Genomic DNA, 24,945 nt, shown 5'->3' with positions numbered 1-24,945 from the left:
ATTTTTAGAGGCAGCACTGGAAAATGAGCAAGTCATCTCCGAACTGTGAGCTCATATACCTTAATGGAGGTGAAGATGTCTAATCCCACACTCGATATTCACTGTGTACTGTCAATTAAAAAAAGGTCATTTAAGGAGTTCCTAAACTGCCTCTCCATTTACTTGGATTACAACCTTGAGAATAGATTATGTAGTACTGCAAACCTACAAAAAAAAAAGGATAGCTTGCCTCATTAGATCCATTGGTTATTTTTAATTAAAACACTTGACCTTTCCTTCCTCTGCCATTCCCAACTCCTAAGGCACATTCAGGAATTTATCCCTTGCCAATATTCAATGGAGACTTACAAGATTTAAACACGAGAACTTCAGTTTGTGGCTAAAAATATTTTATGTTTTCATTTTTTGAATATTTGAGATGTGTTGAATAAAGGCAAAGCCCTTAAATCTTTGTCAAAAGCCACTCCAAGGGGAATACTGGAACTCTGAAGCCTTAAATAGTAGAGTTAGATGGAAAAAATCTTTAATGCCTTATTCTGGCATTTCAAGGATTATTACACACTTTTGTATCTGTCAACTTGCCCCCACAATTCTTGTGCAGACCAGCTAGCTGCTCCTGTGTTACTTAAGACCAATTATAGTGCTTAAAATACAATTAAAATTCATGCTACATGGAAATCCATCTACTAATTTGATGATTAAGTGTTTTCCATGTTTTCAATAACTATAATCATAACCACTTCTGGACCTGGAAAGGATAAATGTAACCAATAAGTTAAAGCACACAGTTTTGCTGTTTATTCACTGTTTCAAGAGCTACAGTCCAGACACAAAACACTGTAATTATCAGTGACCCAGACAAACCATTACTTCAGCTAAGAGCAGATTCAGTAAGCAACTGAATACTTTCAACTGCAACCTATAAAAGGCTATCGGTATTTTAAGTATACAGAACGGCCCTTTAGAATTTGGTGAACATTTATGGCAACAGAAATGTAAATAGACCATTTGTCCTTTGGTGTCACTGTCTGAATGTCTGTACTACTCAAACATACAAGTGATTTGGAGCAAATGAGTTTCAGAACAAGGTATCTGTTAGCTTGAGGGAAGATTGCTTTAAAGCATTCTAAACCCAGTTAGAACTGCACTAGTTAAGTTTCGTTAAGTTTCACACTAGTTAAGTTTCCATCAAAGGAAGTTTGACAACAGAATACAAACATAAGTAGACATTCATTTAAATGCTACTTAGGTAGCTTAAAAAAATCAGAGGCTCTTCATGTAGTTTTCAGCGTCTACTGTTTTCACTAAAGCAAACAAATGCACACACAGAAAGTTCTAGTGCTTACTACCTGCAGTTACTCAGGACCATTTAATCAGCTTGCGTAGTGATGTCTGATTCTCGTAATTCTTTTGGGATAACAACCCAACCTCATTGCACTAGAATGTACATCATTCCCCTGAAGTTTCTTGTCAGAGGGCAGACCAGCAGGAACTACAGAAATTGCAACATAATGAAAGAGGCTAGAGCTGTCTCAAAGCCTTTTCAGACCCACATCAGGAAATCCTCCCCACATTTGGCCACTATACAGGGCCTACAATTCTTTTATGTTTTTAAATAATGCATTCCCAAGGTACAACAAGCCTGAATGGTGTTGGGCAAAATGAACTTTGAGAGTGAAATACAATATAGCCCCAATTCTTGGGAAAACTGACAACTTGAGCATTTAGGGTCACCTAACAGCTAGATTCCAGGAGCAGAATACTTGAGAAAGATACTTTAGAAACAACTGAAGCAGGAAGCCATTCTATTTAACTTAGTCGCAGACAAAAAAAACTGGGAAAACAACCTCTACATACAGGGGTATTTAGTTCAGTTAGGTTTTTACTTCTGAGATTGTTTTTCCTCCTCTAATATCTGCTGTCAAGCTTAATGCTTTGGCTTTTAACTATATCTTGTCATCATGGCACCTTCTACTTTACATGCCAGCCTAGTGAAACACAAACACATTCACTTAAAATACTGCTTTTGCTATTAACTAGTTTTTGTATATTTTAACTGCAGAGTTTTAAACTTAAAGACTAACTGTACAGAGCACTCAATGCATGTAAAGTATCATTTAGAAAGAGCTGACAGCCTGGACAAGTTTGACAAGGAACATCCACAATTAGCACATTGTTACTGATACGCAAGCAGTAATTATTGATTAATTAACTTGAACCTGTAAAACAAATCTGAGTATGAAATAAAACTCAATTAGTGCTTGCTTCCCAAATTTACTATTAAGTTGCTGTTCATTGGCTTAACATTTGTTTCCTTCTGCACTTCCTCTATAAAATCGCTACACAAGTTAAACTTGGCCATTACCTGACAGTTGCTCATGATATAAAGCCATCTGACTGCCTTCTGGCTTACTAAGTTCCAATTCTGCTATTTATACAGTGCCAAGTCCAAAACATGTTACTTGTTCCAAGCAGTCCTTCCTAATCTCTACTCACTTTTTAAAACAGCTCAGATGAACCTCTGGATCATCCACTTCAGCTTACAGACTTCTACATTGTCACTTCTACACAATTGTATCTTCTTTACTTCAAACTACAATATCAGACCTATTAAGAAAGGCAAACTTTCAGGCATGGAAGACTTCGGCAATGCTGCTCTTAAAGCTACTTCTGCAGAAGATAACAAGCAGGTGGCTCTAGCTAGTATTGCTGTGAGACTGGAACAACCAATTCCCCAAAGCTCTGAGGCACAGCCACAGCAGAAGTACAGTAAGCACCCCTACTGCCAAATGAAAGTACTTAGGATTTTGCTGTGGGTGCCTAGCAGTAATCCAAAAGCAAAATACCAGCAAGACTTGGTGCTAAAAGCCTAGCTAGAGTCTAGTGAGCACCTTTCAGCTATGTCGCAGTCAAACACTAACATACGTAAGTAAGACTTTGTGGATTACAAAGAAGTAGTATTAAATTGCCTTCTCAGTCTCAGAGAAACCTGCATGCTGAAGTAGAAGCGTTAGATTTCTGGAGCATGCCCCAAATTCAGTAAGACAACTTGCTTCTCCATTGAGAGATTACAGCATGCAAAGGTCTATGGAGGCTTTAGTATTGCATGTGAAACAGTACGATTTCTTAAGTATGTAATAATGTAAATCATGGTCAGACACAACAGTGCTGTATGTGTTGTTTATTGAACTTCAAATTCCATGGTATATCATAGATTAAATAGTTAAAAACTGTTTATTTACTATCATACAGTGTTCAAAAAGTCTTTCAAAACATATTTTTGGACAAAACTAAGAGCCAAATTCAAAACACAATTCCCCCAGAGCAGCATGCCATTGGTGGAAGAAAGCTTCAGAGTACTGACTGTACACAACGCACGACAACAAAAGCACGACAACACACCAAGTCATTGTTCTCTGCTGCAACACAGTCCAAAGAGACATTCTCTGCAATTACCGCCATTGGTAGGCACCTACATTAGTGGGACAGATTGCTCTGAAATTCTTCCTTCCAGGCTTCAGTACTCCATATAAGAGTACAAACTTACAGTTTCTGGATTCTGTGATGTTTTACATTAGAGCTGAAATCAAATGAGACTATAAGCTCTAAATATAGTCATAAACCGCAAGACCAAATTGACGAGGTCTTGCATTTATGCTCTTCAACCCTGACACACTGACGCACAAAATTCATACCATTCTATTTTTCATCTTAAAGACACTGTCACCTGAGGTCAAACAACTATGAATGTGAACAGCAGCAATGTCCTAGATTACTTTGAAGTTTTAGACTTGAAGTGAGATACAAGTACTTTAATCGCACTGCTCATCACTTGCATACAATTTGTGCCATCTTGCCGTAACTGGATATACAATTAAGTAAAGCAAACTGCATCAAAAGAGATAAGTCAGTCAACTGTAAACTGTTGGCAAGAATCATTCAGTTACATATTTGTCTTCTACCTCAGGCATTTATACAAGATACTGGAGCCTTGAAGTGTCAGCTTTAATTTGTGCAACTTAAGAATTTCCTTCAGGAGGAGTTCAGTCATCTGACTGGACGAAGAGATCTCCCAACCTTGCGTGGCAGCCATCAGTCATAGCTCACCTCACAATAAGGTTCCGAGCCATAACATCATAAAAGCACATTAGCGCCGATTCCAAGCAACGTCAGGATTCACTGTTCAAGATTTCCCTGCTGTATTACTGTTTCCATTTGCAACGCTATTCACTGAGGAAGTCTCACAAAAGCACCACTCCCCACTGCACTACACGCAGTGGTACTGATGCAAACGTTTATTTTGCCCCAAAGCAGTTGGATGTATTAGGGCTTCCACAGAACCAAGCGTGCACAACATGAAAACACATAAGACAGCAGGTTTAACCTCAGCAGCCCCGTTGAGTGATGTCTTGTCCTGAAGATTTTGTAATATCCATCGTAGTGAACACCTGTAAGACACCAAAACAACAGCTTGCTTACTGTTGCTCTGTATCATCCATGTGGCTATCGTTCTCCTCTTGTGAAGTAACAATACTAGATTTCCATGAAATATTATGGTGGAAAACAAGTTGCAGTGCACAGTTAACGTACATTTCCTATCATGTGCCAATATCTGGTAGCCAGAAGTTAAGCAAGTATTAAATTAATCTCAGTATAGAATGTACTTCAGTACTATTTTCTTACATTTTTTTTAAAGCAGGTTTTAAAATCAAGCTCTTCCTTCCCCCTCACCCTCTTACCTCCGCACAAGTTGGATGGATACCAATTGTTTCATCTAGTAATTCTTTGGTGAGACCACATTTTATTGCAGCAGCAAAACCCTGGGTAACTTCACCAGCATTAGGTCCAAGAACGTGAAATCCTATCACACGGTTCTTTAAGGGTGCAGAAAACAAGAATGAGTAAAGTAGGTAAAGTTTAACAAAAGCTCTAGTACATAACTCCCACTACACTTAAAGTTATATGCCATGCAAGCAGGTCAATAGCACAATCTTGAACAAAAATGAAGCCACTCCAAAGAAAGTAGTTCTATGGCTTATTTTAGTCCATTATATCAGAACAGAACAAGTGAATGAGTTTAAAAATCATCATACAGCACTAACACTCAAAGATGTCTAAAACTAAAGACAAGCAGCTGACTAAATTACTACCTATTATTCTGTAGGTAAGCAATATGTTCAGATTGAATTTGTTTTTCTACATTGAAATTAGGTGAGATGGAGGAGCTGTATATGTTGTCTGTCAAAAAATCTGATGCTGAACAACTTTACTGGTTGTTCCCTTCCTCCCCCAGACAGTTTACAGAAAGAAAAAAGTTAAAACACCCTAGGCTGGAATTTTGAGCAAGCTGTCTGTGTAGCAAAACCTACAGTGATGGCAGTAGCCTGTAAGAATGAGATAAAAATGGGTGTGGTCTGTTTTAATTTGCCTGATGAATTGATTTATCAAGAGGGATACAAACAATGGTTTAAAACATTTTCCCTAGGCATCCAAATGCCTTCAGAGAAGCCCTAGCCCAGGTTTGAACATAATTTGCAAGACAGGATACAAATTCCTTATAACACAGAGAACTGAAGATGCTATTTACTTGGCATTTCCCCCATCACTTAAGCATGCTAGAAAAAGCTTTGCATAGAAATCTAGAGAAAATCTTCCCCTCCGCTGTGATCTTTTCACTTGGTGTTCTTGCAGTCAGTCTCCACCAACAGCAGAATTTTGTGCCTTTCTGCAGTCTTTGAGAAAGGCATTGGTAGGCCAATAAGGAAGAGTAAGTTTATTTCCTTTTAGTTCAACAGCCAAGCTATTTCATCATATCATCCCTTGTCTCCAAAGTAATTTTACACTCTAAATTCTTACTTTGTACATCTGTTCTCCCAGTTTTTGAGACAGATAACAAACAGCATTGGCACTTGTTTTTGCAACAAAACTCACTGATCTCTAGAAATAAAAGTTTCTCGTCACTGAGGTTCCAGGATCAACAACATTTTCCAAGTTCCTGTTAAACATACAAACCTCTGCACATTGCAAAAAGCCTAAAGCAAAAAAATACAATGGTCCAGAAGCCTAAGGCAAGACTGTAGATATGTAATAGTTCAACAGCCCTTGGAAAAAACCCTGGAGAAGCTTGAATAGAGACTCAGGATGAGACTTATAAACCTATAAAGCTATCACTTGCTCAAACAATTGTTATACAAAATCACACAATCAGCTCTTTCCAATTGATTGAACGTCTTAAACTAATACTTATGTTAACAGAACAGATACATCTGGCCTAAGGTAGGCCAGATATTAGTCTTCTGGCTTGTCTAAATAAAAATATTCATGAATACACTCGACACATACATTCTGGCTTGCTACTTACATTGTTGTGTTTAGCGCAGATAATCTTTGCGTAACAAGTATTGTTATCTCGGCCTGGTACTGTCCATTCAAGTGGCCAGAATAAACTGTGATAAACCTGGGAGGATAACAAGAAAGAAGCATAAGTTTGATGAATTAATTCAGTCAGACAATTCTAGTTTTTTTAATCTGTATTTACAAATGGGTGGTTTGACATTTAACTCACTGGACTGTTGTAGCATATTAAACAGTGCTTTCCTCTCAGCATCTGCCATCCCCATACCAGCAGTCCATATTCCAAAAGTTAGTAGAGGAACACTTAAAACATGTGTCCCAATTAAAGCTGTAGCTGTTTTAATTAAGTGTTTAAAGACAGCATCTTATGACTATTTTCAGTGAGAGAAGCTCTTTAGTAGTACAAATTTAATTTCTAGTTACTATATATTTAATCCTATTCTGCAAAGCAATTAAAGCAGAAGCTAAATAATGCCAAGTATATTTGAAAGACAAAGGAGTTAAACACAAAGCATGCAAACAACTCTTGAAATTGTCTTCAGAGAAGTGCAGAAGCTGGAAATTACCATAAAACAAATAAGTTATGGCTGATACTTCTACAGTCCAAAGTAAAGGTCAGGAAGAAATTAATTCCCAATTCAGGTACAGTGAACACGTGGAAAACAGACAATCCCAAGAGTTTGGTATACTTCAGCCATAAGAATATTTACTTTGCTACAACAAAAGAGCTACCCACAGTTTTGAAACCTAATTTTGGCCTCCTGAATTCAAATGATTCTCAGAAGCACAGAAATAGGTATGTAGAATTCTAACTTTATCAAGTCAAGTCCTATATTTCTGGCAATCCATTAAATTGTTAGTTAAGTTGAGTGCTCTCACCTCCAAGTTTTGCTTTCCATATTCTTCTATGGCTTTCTCTTCAGCTAGCCCACAGCTGCCATACTCTAAAGGAGTAAACACTGTTGTTGGTACATTGATATAGTCACACTGAAAAAAAAACAAAGTTTATATTTAGACTGTGCAAGTTCTACATGGTACATCATAGGAAGAATCGTATTAACCCAGTCTTATGTTTGCAAAACACTTGCAGTGCCCACAGTCATACAAACAACTTGTGTTACTGCAATTCTGAGAAAAAAACATAGAAGTAAATTAAAATTGTGTTCTTACAGCTTTACCTTTGTGGAACTACCACCATAGAGCCTGCGGGCTAGGAGTTTCCCTGCTTGAATTGCAACTGGAGTAAGTTCAAGCTTTCCCTCCAAGATATCCCCAATAGCATAAACATAAGGCACATTGGTTTGTTCTTCATCATTGACAGGTATTTTCCCATTCCTTTAAAAACAAAAGGAAAACAAAACAGATCGGTATCATGACCTTGCTCAGGGCTCAGCAAAAAAACAAACAGGATATGTTCTGCTACAAAGGTGTTATTTTAGCCACTCAGCATATTTTATTAAGTATGCTTATGCCATTTTACTTCAGTTGCAAGCTCTTCAAGGAATCAGTTATATTTGCTTCTGACACAAGGCTGAAGTCAGCATTCAATGGGCCATTTTTGTCTCCAGCAACAACACAAGTCTGATGACAATGAAGTTAGGCATCTTTGGACTTCTGATATTTTATTTGAACATTATACAGCTTACAATTTACTTTTTCCCCTATGGGGAAAAAAGCTGCATCATCACTCACATGTATAAATAAGTTGGTTTAATAAGTTGCTAGCTGCTGCAAGCTGATTCTAATTCTATTGCCTGCTCTGCATAATCCTGCCTTTTTCTTTGCACCAGCTTTGCACTGACACTTGGGAGAAAAAAATTAAAAAAATCTGTAGTGAGTAGTTTGCTCCTTTTTTAGATGCCCAGATTGACTTGCATGATTTCCAGGACTATATCAGACTTACAAGCCTATTAGGCAAAAAAAACGTTACAGATGTACTGAGATTCCTGTTGAACCACAGTTCAAGCTCACTTATGGGGAACAGCCTTCAAGAAATAATGAAATGTACACTAAAACCAGAGGAACGCATTAAAAGTTAATATGTATAAAATCTTTAAATTAAGTAAATAAACGTATTCCTTGAGCAGTGGCCAACAAGTAGGTATTAGAATAATTCTTTTATTGAATAAATATTTAAGAAATTAAGTCCCTGAGCAATTGTACTCAAATCCAGGAGAGATATTAAAGGTTCACCTAATTGCCTTGTTTAAAAGTGTGGGTTAAAAAAAGCAGCAGTAGCATTAGACATTGTTAAAAAAGTTTAAAAAAACAAAATCAGTGGCTTAAGGGAGTTGAGAAATACTCACTTCTCATTGATTTTGACACCAATCGTCTCTAAACCAATATTTCTGGTACACGCATCACGACCGATAGCTATCAAAACCTAAAAAATAAAATTACATCCAGTAATGTTACACAAGGAATTGTAATGCTGATTACGTTTTACTTTTCTCTTTCTGAAAAAGCTTTAAAGCATACATGATTGAAGTGACTTCTCAAAAAAAAAACTTTGGAAGGAGGAGCTACCCACTGCTCAGTCTCCTCCAAGCACAACTTATTTCAGAGATGCAACAAACAGCAAAATGTTAGTAGCAGAACAAAACAGAAATAATACTGTTCAACAGAACCAAATTCCAAGCATGAGAAGTTTCACCTCTTCTGCTGACAGGGCACAACTGAAGATGAATATTTAATTTTCATTTTTTTTTCCTGCTAGCAAGTTACATAAACAATTTTCCAAGCAAGACTTTAATTTTCTCCTGAACAGCTTTTAAGGTATTTTAATACATATCCATAGTACTGCAATATTCAGTTATTTTAAATACAGAAATGCTTACAGTGTTATATTCTCCCACAAAAGTTTCTGGTCCCTCAGTAAACTGTGCTGTCACTTTTAGTCTTCCAGGCATGCCATCCTCCAACTTTTCGACCTGTATAAACATTTGTAAGCTTAGAATGATGTCAAACAGCAAAACTCTTGCATTAGCACTTCAAACTTTGACCTACTGTTATTCAGCAGTAAAAAAAAAAGGTTAGTCTCATAAAACATTTATTCCTGTACAATACCAAAACCTTCCCAGAAAGCACATGCATCCTAGCTGTGCTGTTTACAGTAATTTAATGTGGAGAGAAGAAAGCTTAGGAAGCACTTACCTGAGTAGGTATACACTTTCTGATGAACGTTACACCATGCGTTTCCATGTGGGCACCTATTTTTTCTGCCATTTCTTGGTCAAAGCCCCGAAGAAGTATGGAACGCACCATTACTGTGACATCTAGACCTAGACCAGCAAGAAATCCTGCACACTCCAGTGCCACATAGGAAGCACCCACAATTAGCGTTTTGCCAGGGCAATAAGGCAGGGAGAAGAGGTCATCGCTAAAAACAAGAAAAAAGCATAGGTTACAAGGCTCTTTGAAAGCAGGCTTGTCTTTGCAAACACCAGAGCAGACAAAATTCAGTCTATTATGCCTTTTCATCTCACCTTGTAATACAGTATTCTTTATCTCCAGGGATACCCAGATATCTAGGCCTTTCTCCTGTAGCCAGGACAAAAGTCTCTGCTGTGTGATAGGTTACTTGTCCTTTTCTATTAGTTGCCTGTTACATAGACAGAGTTAAAAGTCTTTATCACAGGAACAGGAATTACAACAAATTAAAAACTAAATAATCCTCACCTAAACATTGTGGATATGCTTAAAAATTAACTGCTAGCTTCAAATAAAGCCTAATACATTTAGAGAACCCACGTAGATCACTGAAGAATAACAGGTTTAAATTACAGACTGTTAGGCTATTCTTTATCCTTTTAGGTTAGAGTACCTAAAATAATTTACTATTTGAATCCTGCTATATGGACAGGATTCAATCTAAACAAGTAGTTGCTAACTTGAAAGTAAAATCACAAAAAACCACCAAATTAAGGGTGCTCCTACCCCTTGCTTCCAAGGAAAGGCCAACACCACGCAAATTACAGAATACCTTCAATTACAGATTCACAGATTCACAGATTTCTCTAGGTTGGAAGAGACCTCAAGATCATCGAGTCCAACCTCCGACCTAACACTAAGTACTCCACTAAACCATATCCCTAAGCTCTACATCTAAACGTCTTTTAAAGACCTCCAGGGATGGTGACTCCACCACCTCCCTGGGCAGCCCGTTCCAATGCTTAATAACCCTTTCGGTAAAGAAGTACTTCCTAACATCCAACCTAAAACTCCCCTGTCGCAACTTTAGCCCATTCCCCCTCGTCCTGTCACTAGGCACGTGGGAGAATAGACCAACCCCCACCTCTCTACAGCCTCCTTTCAGGTAACTGTAGAGAGCGATGAGGTCGCCCCTGAGCCTCCTCTTCTCCAGGCTGAACAAGCCCAGCTCCCTCAGCCGCTCCTCGTAAGACTTGTTCTCCAGACCCCTCACCAGCTTGGTCGCCCTTCTCTGGACTCGCTCGAGCACGTCCATGTCCTTCCTGTAGCGAGGGGCCCAAAACTGAACACAGTACTCGAGGTGCGGCCTCACCAGAGCCGAGTACAGGGGCACAATCACTTCCCTCGACCTGCTGGCCACACTGCTTCTTATACAGGCCAGGATGCCGTTGGCCTTCTTGGCCACCTGAGCACACTGCTGGCTCATATTCAGCCGACTATCCACCAATACTCCCAGGTCCTTCTCGGCCAGGCAGCTTTCCAGCCACTCATCTCCCAGCCTGTAGCTCTGCTTGGGGTTGTTGCAGCCCAGGTGCAGGACCCGGCACTTGGCCTTGTTGAACTTCATGCAGTTGACCTCAGCCCATCGCTCCAGCCTATCCAGATCCTCCTGCAGAGCCTTCCTGCCCTCGAGCAGATCGACACACGCACTTAGCTTGGTGTCGTCTGCAAACTTACTGAGGGTGCACTGGACGCCCTCATCCAGATCATCAATAAATATATTAAAGAGGACCGGCCCCAGTACCGAGCCCTGGGGGACTCCACTAGTGACCGGCCTCCAACCAGATTTGACTCCATTCACCACAACTCTCTGGGCCCGGCCATCCAGCCAGTTTCTAACCCAGCGAAGCGTACGCCAGTCCAAGCCCCGAGCAGCCAGTTTCTCGAGGAGAATGTTGTGGGGAACGGTGTCAAAAGCCTTACTGAGGTCAAGGTAGACCACGTCCACAGCCTTTCCCTCATCCACCAAGCGCGTCACTTGGTCATAGAAGGAGATCAGGTTCGTCAAGCAGGACCTGAATTACTTCTTAAACTAATGTAGAAATTAAAAAAATCAGATTTACATGCTTTAAGAGGGCCTAATACCCTATTTTAAATGAATTAAAAACTAAATTTAGCTATTTTCTTGATCTCTAGAGGCCCTGGGAATTTCATCTTGCCAATGCATCTATACCAAAATCCAACCTTCATTCACACACTTTAGTTATTTGCCAAAACAGATAAAGTTAAACTCCCTCCCACCTCCCCCCATCAAATGATCATGTGATTCAGGTTGGAAAGGATCTCAGGTCATTTAGTACAACCTAGATCTTAAAGTCGTTGTTCTAATTCATTTATAATACTAAGGACACTATTAAGCAGATGACCTGTATATGTGGACAGAAATAGTTGGTAGACTAGGTAAGTAAAGCATATTATCTCCTCACCACTAGTCTCTTGGTTTGAAAGACATTTAATTCAGCTTTCATAAGCTCATACCAAAACAGAAAATTGCAGCCACTGAACCAAGCAGTTGTCTTCAAAATGCAATTCTTCTAAGTTAACCTTGCTACACTGCTATCACTCACAGCAAGATTACCAGCACATGCTTTGTCTTGCAAAACTGACAGTTTAATTCTTATGCTGATACAGCATAAGGTTCTATCAGCAGTGTTATGCAAGTGCTTAATCTAAATTTGATTTCTACAGTTTGTGTGCTTCAGTAGGAAGAGTTTCCAAGTGGCATATTGTTACAGTTGAAGGTTTTGTGTTGTATGTTAATTATGTTTGTGGCTCAGTTTCCTGACCTTTATCATGACATTAGCAACTAAGACCATCTCATGCAAGACTTAAGTTTACTGGAATCCATGTTACTCTTACGTAACAGTTACTAGGTTTGCAAATACTGTGACACGTAATAAAGCACAATACTAATTTTAACCAACTTATTTCAGAAGTGACTTCTTTTTAACTTAGGCTGACTTAAGTTGGCAGTGTTAGCATGAAGCCTTTTCCTTGATGGATTTTAAAAGGCAGCTTTAGAATACGAGTTCTCTCCCAGGTGAATAAAATGTTTTAACACAGCACATACCTTAATTTTGTGTGGTTCAACGAATTCTCCGTACGAATTTAGGTATGTCACAGATTTCTCCCTTAAGGACAATCGATAACCCCAGTTTAAAGAACCAATGTAGTTTTGAATTGCTTCTACCATGATCTCCCAGTTGTGTTTAACTGAAACAAGCCATTAATTTCATATTTTAGAAAACAAAGCACAACAAACCCTTGAAGAAAGACTTGTCTTATTTATTGTACATCATGCTAAGCAGCCATCATTGTCATCAGTAATTAGGATACTTATTAAAGCCATGTGTTACTACAGTACACTTACCTGACTTATTACCTGAAATAAGCCCATTCTAAAAGTTAATCCATTTATTTCAGATTCCATGTATGACTCAAGAAGGAGAAATGCTTCTGATTCACTTATGAAAACTACAGAACTCTGCCTCTATTTACTAAGTCTGAAGTACAAGAACCATCTCAACTATCTCAGCCATCTGTACACTACCTTGCCTGTCCTCTGTTCTTACTAACCTTGTTCTTCATATTGCCAGCCATATTTCCTTGAATCTTGGAGTGCCTGCCCTAGAAGTGCTGCTTGATGCATTAGCTTCTTTGGAATACAACCTACATTTACACAGGTGCCACCAAGACCTAAGACGGAAAGAAACATGTTATTGTATTGCCCACATGAACAGAACATGCTTCTGCTATTATGTGCTTTACATAGCCACCCATAGATCAGTTGTTGATGCTTGCTGTAACATGAAATTTCTGCTGTTAGACATTTTAAAATACAATGAACTTTATTTGACTCATCAGGCCAAGCACCATGTGATGTCAAACAGAGGATAATTACTTACAGAGTGCTTCATATTTTAGTTGGATCAGCAAGTAAGCATGGCAAAAAGCCCAGAGTTCCTAAAATTTAGTATCATCTATTCTGCGGAATCTAAAATATGTATTTGACTGAAGTTTTAGCTATAAGAGCACATTCATAGCTTGACTCAAAGTTTGACCAGTGAAATACCTTACTCATTCTCAATTGCCAATAACATTAATTAGGTCAGACAGTAGCTGCCTAATTATGAAAAGGTGAGGCATGGACAGCTTTAGTCACATTTTTTTAGTGATAGCCTAGATCAGGTGTCCTTGAAGTAGAACTAGATGAACTAAAGTGCATGATAAAACACAAGAAAATGAACACATGCACACACAGTATTCAGCTACAGTATTAAAGTGAACAGAATTAGAATGAATTTTCAGTTCTTTTTCAAAAGTAACAATATGCAAAACAGAAATAACTGTCCAGAAAAGCATAATCTTTGTTATGTGTTCTAGAATTACAGTAATTCTGCCCTAATTTCTAAGGATAGAAATCCATAACATCTAACAGAATAGTAAGCATGACTGGCACTCAAACACCATCAAATACAAGTTAACAGAAACTTACCCCAGGAGGTTCCAAGAGGCGTTGGAACAACATAATCTAAGACCATTACTTTCTTTCCCAAGGTAGCAGCTTCCTGTAAAAAAAGTCAGCATCAATGAACTTCTCCTCAGCAAAGAAAAGTTTGCCTGCTCTTTTACAGTCATGATATACTCAGCAATAATAGCAGGCTTATTTGCTAGTCTCATTATTACATGCCTCTTCTACCTCCTCCACTAAGCAGAAATACATAACTTCGTCTGACCTCACAGTTGACCCTTCTTGGAGCAGGAGCTGTGTCTGGACGTCCATCTAATGTCCATTCCAATCTGAATAATCTTATACACAAGGAATAACCAGACACTTGACTGAATCTACTCGCTGTTTCATATTTTAAGGGCTTGGATCAAATCTTTAGGTGCCCCAAATCTGTTTAAGAACTCCTGCACAGTTGCTGAGATCCTGGATCAAACAAGGTTTAGAATAACCCAGTTATTTTGTATTCGATGAATACTCAAACTCTCCCACTCTAAACAGGTTGGCGATTATCACTAAGGTTACAATTCACGTCTCAGAAGGAACTTTGAGGAAAGATCTGCAGCATTCTGAAAATAACTAATGAAGGAGACTGTCCAAATGGAGCAGTTGTGGGGCAGAGTAAAGGGTGGTTCATATTTAACAGCTTATTTATTAGTGTTATCTCAGAAAACAGAACAAAGCCTTTCAAAAGCCCTCTTTAGTCTGAGGACATTGAAGCCCATACCTCAATTACCCGTGACTGCCAGTTGTGATATATAGGCAGTTCTGGTGAAAGAAAAGAACTCACACCTTCTCCCACAAACTAGAATAAAGTATGAAGCTGTATCACCTTCTCTGCCATTTTTATATTGATCTAGTTATAGTTGCATGCTTAACTGTATTGTAGAGCAATCAGCAATGTTGCCAAGAGTAACCTCACCAGGGCCAAACCATAAACTGATGGTTAGGATACCTAGCTGAGAGGTAGGAATTGTGGGTTCAAATCCCTCATGTAGAAGAGAAAACTGAATCCGCATCTCAGGTCCTGAGGCATTCTGAACAACAGCTAATTGTGTAAGAGGTACACAATCTATTATCATTTCTGCAAAAGCAGCCAGAAGGAGAAATAGTGAGCCAGTTTCTTGAGATAACAGCTGAAAGCTTTCCATTTTACACTGTTGGTAGTCCTGGATCCTAAACAGAAATACTTAAAGAATAGCCTGTACGTTTCTAGATTACTGTTTGGATGTGTTCAAGTGCCTGTACACTACACATGAAGAGGAGATACTTAAAAAGGTTTTGGTTCCACCCTCAGCCAGGAACCTAAAACCTATTATTAGATGACCTGACCAGGCATTGGCTTGAAACTACTCCATACAGGCTGTGATCTTTTGAGTAAGCACACTACTAGACCACTGCTGCTTCATTAGCAAGTTGAACACTAATAATCATGAAAATATAGATTCTTTTAATTCTACTGTGATTAATATGAAGACTAATTTTTCAAGAAGTTTCATATAGAACCTGTTCTTCGTGTCATACCTTGGAACAAGCAAGTCCACCTGAGCCACCACCAACAATAATGAGGTCATAATCATAGGTTTCTGCATCTTTGACATCCCCAAGAAGTTTCTGCAGTGTTCCATTCTGATAAGCCTGTAGAAACATGTTTGAATTGATTTTAAGTAAAGACTGAATTACATTGCCTTTTCTGATGTAGATCATTCAATCTGACATTTCCCTTCAGTATCTTAACAGAAGATACAGCTGTTCCTGAATTTCAGGATCTGTATGGCCAGAGACTCCAAGCAACCTGATCTAGTTGAGGCTGCACTGAAAGTGGGGGGGTTCCTAAAGTAATTCTGTGATTGTGAAGATCATGGTCCTGGAAAAGATTCAAACGTGTTTCACATTTTATTTGCATAACAGCCTTTATGTCATAGAAAAGGCACTAAGAATCAAACAGCAAATTAAAAAAGTTACTGATTGTCTATTTTCTCAGTCATACAGCTTAGATTGAGTGCTACACAAACTTTCTAAGAACAGTCTAGAAGTTCCAGAGCCTGTCTTACTGACAAATTCAAGAAAAAAATGCTTGCATACTTGTAACAAATACAGCAGCTAATTCACTAACAAACTAGGCAGTAAAAACACAAGAGAAATGGCTTGACCTAACATCCCCACCACGCTCATTACTCTTGTTTACTTCCAGTTGATTTTAAAAGTTACCTTGTAAGTTGCGTCACAGCCACCTACATGCTTTCCATTCACAAATACGTTAGGCACTGTCCTCTGATTAGTTAGCTCTGCTAATACTTGCTGAATACTGGGTCCATCAGCTAAAAATAAATGCAACAGGTACATTACACAACTATTTTAAAATCTTTTTACTCCAAGACCATACCTATTTAGCATCAGTCATCATAGCAATTGCAAGGAAAAGGTATTCTTGATGGGAAGTAATTCCAGAAAAAAATACTGAGATGAAAAAATACTATGTGCATCTTAGATGATAACTAGTTCATAGTATCTCAGCTTTAAAAGTAAAAAGTAAGTACGAAGAGATACTTTGGATTACTAATTATGTATATTTCCCCTCCCCAAACACAGTTTAAGCACAAACACTTAAAAAAAGCATTAGAAACTAAGTTTTGTCTCTGTATATAGAGAAAAAAAATCAGCAGGTGATGACACGCAATCAACAGTTTACCAGTGGTGTGGTGAAGAGCTTAATGAGAATTAGAATAGCTAGAAACTATTTGTTCTTAAAACTACACTCATTATGTATACATAATGTAAGGAACACAGTACTATATTTGTAGTGAAACTAAAGCAACTTGAGCTTTAGAAAAAAAAATCAAACTGGCAACAGTCAAGATACTGTAATTCACCATTCTTTCGCATGACTCAGCAATGTTCCCTATAAAGGTCACTCTTATAACATGTCAAACATTAACAGTTCATCTAAAGCCACAAAAGAAACCAAAAAGGTAGAAAAATACTACAGTCTTTTTCCTGAAAGACAAGGCTCCTGATGGAAAAATCAGATCTCACATCCTCTGTGTAATCAGTTGACAATTTGCAGAGAGAGTCAAAGCCTTCAGTTATATTAAACACACATCCTCCATTAGAATCCACATTGAAGGCTAACCGGTCTTTTATCTCTGTACACATTAAAACTGATTTGCTTTATATTACTTCCAGTTAGTACAAGAGAGCTTAGAGTCATGCACAGTCACTGATTTTTAGCTCCATGAAGCAACACCTGGTAGGTTTCCTTTCTGCTACTTACCAGTTACATCCAGTTCTAAAGCATAGTACTCTACACCCATGGTGCTGAAGAGCTCTTTCACCTGCAACAGAAAGGGACACAGTGTTTTGGTACACAGGCAGACTGCCAAGGCAAAGCTTTCACAAGATCTGATGCACAGTTCAGGGTAAAACCTAATCGTTAGATCTAAGAACTTAAGTCTCAATTATATGACCATGTAAGGACTTTTAAGTCTCATTTATAATTCTTTGAGAGCCTGTAGATATCTTTGATAGTTTGGCACTACTGCTACATTTTGCACGGTCCTTATTTAAAGCCAGGCTATTAAACAGCATTCAGATTAAGTATCCCACATCTGAGCAATCTTCTATTACAAGTTTTACCGACCTTAAGAGACAGTTTCTTTATACAACTGGCTTAGCTGCAGATCTCTCCATCCCCTGACAGACAACAAAAGCCATGACAGTAACTGCTATATGGAGTATCATCAAAGGAGAGAGAATGCAGCAGCCAGATTCCTTGATAGTACTAAGGAAAGGCAGAAGAGCAGGGAACAGGATAACTTGCAAAACAAAACACTGATGAGCACATGCAAAACAAAACAATAAAAACATTGCATTATAAAAAAGCCACAACAAGAATGACTCCCCAGGTGTACTCAGCACTGGGACAGCTCATGTCTACCTGCCCTGCCCACATTCAGTTTTGTTCACTGCACCTCAGGAAAGATTTAGAACAAGTGGAGAACAATTATTCTGACTAAGAAGTCAATGAGCTGAGTTCAACTTAAAGAAAAGATGTGGAAGAAGAGCTGTTTCAGTAAATAATTGACTGACATAAGGAAGAAGAAAAGTGGTGGTGGATGCAATAACTAATGGGCTTGAACTGCATCAAGAGATTGAGATGAGACCTCAGGAAATGGTTTTCCTAATAGCAAGATGCTGAAACATATAGCCTACATAGAAGACAATCTTCATCAGTGAGTGGCTTCAAAGTACATGTCAAAAGTATTTGACCTACTGCTTCTCCTACACTGAGGCTGGGGACAAGACTTTTTTTTTTTCCAGCTCTGATTTTTGGTTTGCTGTTTAACAACACCTGCCTCAGCCTTCTGGAATAACGCAGGAGTAGTTCTAACTTGTTGGCCTTTGTTTTACTAAGTCATTCACATCTTACTTGTGAAATATTGACAGCATTAGTATCAGAATGTAAGAGTTACATTTTTAACCTTTTACATTGCTATTCTTCCCCACAAGACAGGAGAACGGTCTAACAATGCTTGGTCATTAAAAGTCTGCTTGTCTCTTACATTGCCATGAAAAATCTCAGACAGACCATCACTAGAACACGTTCCAGAAACATGTTTCATGTACCCAAGAGCCAGTATGGAAACAAACAAGCTAAAACCTCTATGTACAAGCCTAGCCTTAAAAAGAAAGTCATCCTAAATGACAACTCAGTTGAGATTTTTCTTCCTCCCCAACAACTTCTGGGTGTTCTTGTAATACTAGTTCAGAATGGACAGGGTGCTACTATTACCAGATTCAAATCAGGTGGCCTTTTTGAAATAATATTTTTACAGTAACATCCATTTGCAAATCAGCAGCATTGAAATTATGAACTGTTCTTACAGGGGGACATACCTCATAGCACAGGCAATATTACAGCTGGCAGTATTTATTCCTTCAAAATATACTTTGACAGACTTACCTGTGCAAACAGATATCATAAGGCATTGGGTAAAATATCTGCTTCTAATCGTAACCATCATGATGTAGGAACAGCGCTAACAAGAAGCACTAAATTTGTGCGCTCCTTGCCAACATCACATCTGAACGATAAAACACACTAAGCTGCTGATAATTCAGAAAAACATTTTTTACAACCAGCTTTCTGATGAAACCCTGATTTAATGCTGGCAATTCATATAAATTGAGTCATATCTAACAAGCTTACAAAATGTTAAGCACATGATAAAGAAGTGTTTTTAATGCTGCTGCGATCCATAGTGCTACTATGACGAAGGCGAGGTATTTCACTGCTTCCTGTCTTCTACTGGAGTTCCAGCTTTCTTCAAACAAAGCTTTTGCATTATGTATTAACAACATGACATGTTTCTTACCACAGCATATAGCAATTGTAGCACACTACAATAAGCCCTGCGTGTATGACTGATGACATTAGTTTTACAGCTGCAAATTAAATGAAGTTGGAATGGCCCCTTGGAAGTCATTTGATTCAACTGCCTGCACAAACAGGGCCAAATGTGAAGTTCGATCATGTTGGCCAAAGCACTGTCCAACCCAGTTTTGAGTATCTACAAGGACAGAGATACCACAACCTCTCTGGGCTGTTCCAATGTTTGATCATCTTCATAGTGATGAATTTCCATTTTATCTCATTGGAATATCCCTCATTTCATAACATACACGTTGTCCCTTACTTGGCTTTTCACTCTACAGCTCTGAGAAGAGTGTGGCTGTCTTCCCTATAATCACCTGCTCGGTGGTAGCTGAAGACAGCAACAAAATCCCTCCTCAGCCTTCTCAAGGCAGAATAAGCCAACCTCTTCTTCACACATCCTTTGCTCCAGCCCTCTAACCATCTACATGGCCCCAAAAGCTTTTGTGCTAAACTCATCATTGCCCTAATGCTTGCTTACTGGAGTGACTGTAGCTGTGGACTGAACCAAAGGGAAACAGCAGTGGAACTGCTCCAGCTCTGCAACTGCTTTATGAAGCCCAAGCTGAATGCCATAGAAGATCTAAAAAGCAAAGCTCAAACAGATTGCTGCTATGAAGTGGTACGCTAAGAATGTGAAGTCACCTAATTAGCTACTTGGCTGCTATTTTAGTTTGCAGCAAGACAGCAGGGTGTAACATGCAAAATTTCATTAGCAGCTTTTTAAAAAAAATGAAGAAATGCTCTACAGCTTGAACATTGACATATCAGCCAGAAGAGTGGAGGACAGGACAGAACACTTTTGGAACAAGAAAGGATTATAATCAAGAAAAAGACAGATATAAAACAATGCCTTTAGGTGACATTTATTCTCCACTGAAGATATGGCGTAAAGAAAAAAATTAGACAAATACCAGCACCCTAATCAGAAGTAGCTATTATACTTTAAACTTGTATGAACAGAATATGCATGTGTTAGTGGTGATGAAACAGAGAAAAACGACAACTATATGAAGGGTTGAGATCTTCAATGCAGGCAAGATAGACTAGCAGATTTCAGATTGGAAATGAAAATGATTAGGAAGAATAGAAAGACAACACACTAATCGTGAGTAACCTAGAGAAAGTAAACAGGAAGTTATTTCTGAGAACTACTAAGAATTCAACAAATGGCAAAACCTGAAGTTACTAAAAAAAATTATGAAATGAAAAGTAAGCCTCCATGCAATACATAAACTAGAGAGCTTACTCGCCCCTGACATTTTAATAGCCACAATTAAAAGGAGATGAAAAGAGCTATTAGACCAGCTAATGAAAGAACTGTCCACTGAAAACGTTTAACTCAATAAAATTAATACAAACTCAGGTCAACAAATTCCTGAGCCACAGTGCTGGAAACTACAGTGGCACACTGGGAAGTTTTCTTTATTCCTCAGTCCTAAAAAGGTCATTTCTCCAACAAGTGTCAGAGCCAGGATATCAGGTTGCACGGTCCCTCAATCGAATGATTTACTTCCCTTCTGACCAATGCACTGGCCGTCTTTCCCTACTGAGCCTTTACAGTTTTCACAAAGAGAGAAACTAGGAAGATTTCTAGATATTACTAAACATTACACAGATTTTCCAAAACTTAGTGTTAGGCAAATTTCTTCAGAAAACTCTTCTTCCTGGAGATGCTTTCTGTCATTAGGATAGCTAAGTAAGTGTGAAGCTTCATACAGCAAAGTTAAGTAACACGATATGTCGCGTGTCTGCTGTTTCACCTATCAGCTAGCACTCTTTAATAGCTACAGATGAATTTACCTGACATTCCTGCAGATACAGACAATTATCAGTAATAGTATAACATGTAACAAGAATAACTGGCAGCTTCTATACAGCTAGAGCTGTTGCTCCTAAAATTATTTCAACACATCACAGCGTTCAGACTCTGCAATTTTTCATGCTAAAAATGTTTTCTTTATACATTTCTAGCTTAAGTTAATCTTTTCATGGTGGCAAAAAAATAAAGAACAGTCAAATTTAGTTGTGACAAGGAAGTCAGTCTAACACCACCCCTTTGCCACTACTGCTGGCTAAAGCAATTGAACTATAAATTGCAGTTGCAGAAGGAACTGCACAATTGCCTAGTCACGCTGCTAAACAGAACAAACAGAATCAACTACTTAATTTATTTGGAGAAATTACTTGCAGTACTCCTAAGATTGTGCTTTCCTTCAGATTTTTTTTTCCAGCACAGCTACAGCCATGTGAAACAAAGAACTCTTCCCACACACCCAATGATGCCCTTTTAGAACACAAATACATGGAGCACCAGTGCTCGAGTACATCAGTTTTTCAATTAATCCTACCAAAAGCACATTGCTAACAACCATCTACGGTGAAAGAAGACACACGCTGCACAGCATTGATATCCCTCTGTCTTTAAGAACTCAAAACTATGTGATTATAGGCTAAGTACCCAATCTGTAACTTCTCTTTCAAATTATATCCACTTCATTAATTCTGCAGACTAAATCAGCTAGTAAGAACTGCATTATCCATTGTTCTCTCATTCCTTTCATTATTTTCTAAGTCTTCATAGGGAGGGAGTGTTAAAACCTATACTGTTGGAGATATTTCTTTGTTTTACCACTTGATGTCTTTCCTGAGGACTCTCTCTCTCAAGCTTTCTTCTAATCGTCTCTCTGTAATATTTCTACTGGCTTTCTTCATTGTATTACCTTTTCCTCCTGTTCCCAAAAGGAAAGTAAACCAAGGAAACATGCCTACAAGAGAATTCAGTTCTTCTCTCCGTCACCTCCTACTCCCTCCCAATTTATCACCTCTTCCTCAAAGATTCATAGTAGGTCTTTTAACTCTCCCTCCTAGAAAGGGCTATGAGAGAGGGCCCCCATACTCCATACTTGTTCTTCTCTGTTCCATGACAATAAAGATGACATTCCTCAGGTCTGAATGTTTCCTTGAAGGAAGTAATCCTGCCTAGTGAAGAAAGTCTGAACAAAGAAGAGAACATTAATCTGGAATTTAATTACTGGACTACAATCAAGTCTGTTTTTACCTTAAGCTCCTTGTGTTAGTCTAGTCCCACCACAATGCCAAGAAGAGATGAGTGAACAGGTTGCAAGCTTTAAAAAGTGACCATGCCTCAAAAACCACTGGACCAAGTGCCATGCTTGTCAACAGTTGGCCAATCACGATCACTACAAGCACACAGAACAATACAGACAGGAATGACTTTAACTGTTCCTCAAAGGACAGCACTGAAGCCATCAACAAACGAGTCTCCTCAAGAGAAGACAGCATTGATTGGTTTGTCCTGTCCTCTTATACACAGAAGTTTCCTTTCTTAAAGCATCAATTAAGTTTCAAGCGAGACAGAATATATTCACTCAGGTTTCCTATAGCAGGGCCCCAACACCTCCTCCCTCACAAGAGGGGCTGTAACTAAGCCTAGCTAAGCACAGGAGTGCAGCTTCTGAGAACCCTCCCGAGTTGTCAGCTCCACTGAAGCATATCAGAACTCAATCCCACAGCACCACTTCTGTTTTTTCCACCATGGCCACATAAAACATGGTGTTATTAGGTTTAAATAACATTCCATAGCACGCTGTTTGTAAACATCCAGGAACCACACTGCCTAGGAACACCCAGATCGGTGAGGGCTATGACTACAGCCTGCTGGTATCACTGAATTCTAATGAAGATCCTGCATTTCTTTAATGACTCTTGCTCACCAGTTACAGCTAACCTGTGTGATTCACACATAACAGGGCTAGGGAAGATCTCTGTTCCCTAGAATCACCACAACTCATCAGTAGTAACTTCTTTTGGCTAGAATTTGCTTCATGGCCAGAATTTTGAACTTCTGATTGAAGTTGCCTATAGTCAACCTCCTCCCTTAGATTTCAAAACCAGAAAGTTTAACTTTCTGTTATCTGAGGGTGCAGGTTCAGCCAAGTTGAACACAAACGAGGCGCTCACACTTTTGGCAGGAAAGCAGCCCTGCCAGCGCCCTGACCTTGAAGCAGCTGGTCTCACAGCGGAGGAAGGCACAGGCTGTGTCGCACATCCCACGCACTCCGCTGCCCTTCGCTCACGTGGCAAAAGAAAAAACATCCAGAACCCCAGCTCAGACCTCACCTCACCTCAACCCCCACAAAACGTGCTCCCACCGGGCGTTAAGGTGGGCACAGCACCCCAACACCACAGCACAAGCCCGGAGGGAGCCCTGACACGAAGCAGCATCCCCACGGCGACCGCGCTCAGCCCTCAGAAACCCGCGCCTGGGCCGCCGGGCCTGAAGGAGAGGCTGAGGGGCTCGGGGGCCGCCGCCTCACCTGGTTGCAGTAGGGGCAGTAGCTCTTGCTGAATACCATCACGCGGTGGGAGGCGATGAGGGTCCGCACGCGCAGCTTTAAGCCGTCCCAGTCCGGGAGCTGGGTCTGGCCCGGCGGTGGCGGCATGGCCGGGCTGTGCTGAGCCGTACCGTGCCGTACTGAGCCGTGCCGGGCTGTGCTGAGGTGCTGAGGTGCTGAGACGCTGAAGTGAGGCAGTGAGGCGCTGAGGCAACGCGCGGGCAGGGCAGGGCAGCGGCGCAGAAATGAAGCCGCCCGCGCGCGCCCCTCCCAGCCAGCAGCCGCCCCGTGCGCGTGCCCAACACCCGCTCCGGCCCCCTCCCCTCACAGCCCTGCCCCTTCCGGAGCAGGGAAGGCGACGGGCCGGGCCGACCCACCCGCCTCCACGGGGGGGGGTAAAAAGATAATGAGGGCGTCCGGCGACGCAAGCCGTCCTGATGCAATCTAGAATTTTTTGTATCTAGAGAAGGAAGCGTTACTGTTTATGTAGAGGTGGTGTAGAGAGAGATAAACGTGCATTTTGAAGCCTTGCCCCCCTGCCGAGAGCTGTGGAATGACCCAAGAGGAGGGTGACGAGAGGGCGCATGCGCAGAGGGGCTGTGCCCGGTGAGGGGCGGGGCTGTGCCCGCTGAGCCCTCCCTCGGCGGGAAGGGGGGGGCCGCCGGCATTTTGGGACGCCTCAGGGCTGCTTCAGGGCGCCTTGGGCATCACAGGGTCGTCGCGGCCTGAGGTGGAGGGGATCGCCTCGTGTCCCCGAGTGGAATACATAATTTTGTTTATTAATAAATAAAATGGATTCTGGCTTGAGGACAGGTCGGCTGAGGCAGCCAGAAGAAAATCCCTCAAGTAATGCTGGGTTAAAGGAAAGGGATGCTGAAGTGTTATCATGTGTCCTGCTTATCATTACATGCATCACTGATTAGGTTGATTATTCTCTTCCCAAGAAGCAGTAATTCTCAGGACTGCAGGATGGAGGGGACGTGGTGCTGACCTGAGCGGCACAAAGAGCCTGACTCAGGGCATAGAGCAGGAGGCACCCTGTCAGGTTATTCCCTTGCTCTGGTGGATTTTTGGCTGGGGAA

General features: G+C 40.0%; 1 protein-coding gene across 1 annotated transcript; it reads right to left on the bottom strand.

Annotated features, from left to right (window-relative positions):
• Positions 1–3,166: 3,166 nt before the first annotated feature.
• TXNRD3 (thioredoxin reductase 3) lies at positions 3,167–24,200 on the bottom strand. The gene is made up of 16 exons (XM_083795115.1): positions 23,846–24,200; positions 17,346–17,406; positions 16,283–16,392; positions 15,596–15,709; positions 14,060–14,132; positions 13,141–13,260; positions 12,635–12,777; positions 9,840–9,955; positions 9,508–9,733; positions 9,192–9,284; positions 8,661–8,737; positions 7,533–7,689; positions 7,234–7,341; positions 6,362–6,457; positions 4,740–4,874; positions 3,167–4,448 (listed from the first exon to the last, which is right to left on the bottom strand). Exons 1-16 carry the CDS (start codon positions 23,969–23,971, stop codon positions 4,386–4,388), a joined length of 1,818 nt encoding a protein of 605 aa, XP_083651241.1. The 5' UTR covers positions 23,972–24,200; the 3' UTR covers positions 3,167–4,385.
• Positions 24,201–24,945: the final 745 nt, after the last annotated feature.

Source organism: Anser anser (genome assembly GCF_964211835.1).
Source record: "Anser anser genome assembly, chromosome: 12".
In the NCBI taxonomy this organism is placed as follows: domain Eukaryota; kingdom Metazoa; phylum Chordata; class Aves; order Anseriformes; family Anatidae; genus Anser; species Anser anser.
Note: the sequence above shows the minus strand (reverse complement) of the source record. Positions and strands in the feature narration are given on the sequence as shown.

Bases quoted from the DNA above. Each gene is read 5' to 3' on its own strand.
- TXNRD3 (XM_083795115.1), bottom strand. From the start codon at position 23,971: ATGCCGCCACCGCCGGGCCAGACCCAGCTCCCGGACTGGGACGGCTTA. The intron at 12,778-13,140 runs GTTAGTAAGAAC...GGCTTGTTTCAG, and splicing joins CTGGCAATATGAAGAACAAG to TTAAACACAACTGGGAGATC. The intron at 7,342-7,532 runs GTAAAGCTGTAA...TTTTTTTTTCAG, and splicing joins ATGGTGGTAGTTCCACAAAG to TGTGACTATATCAATGTACC.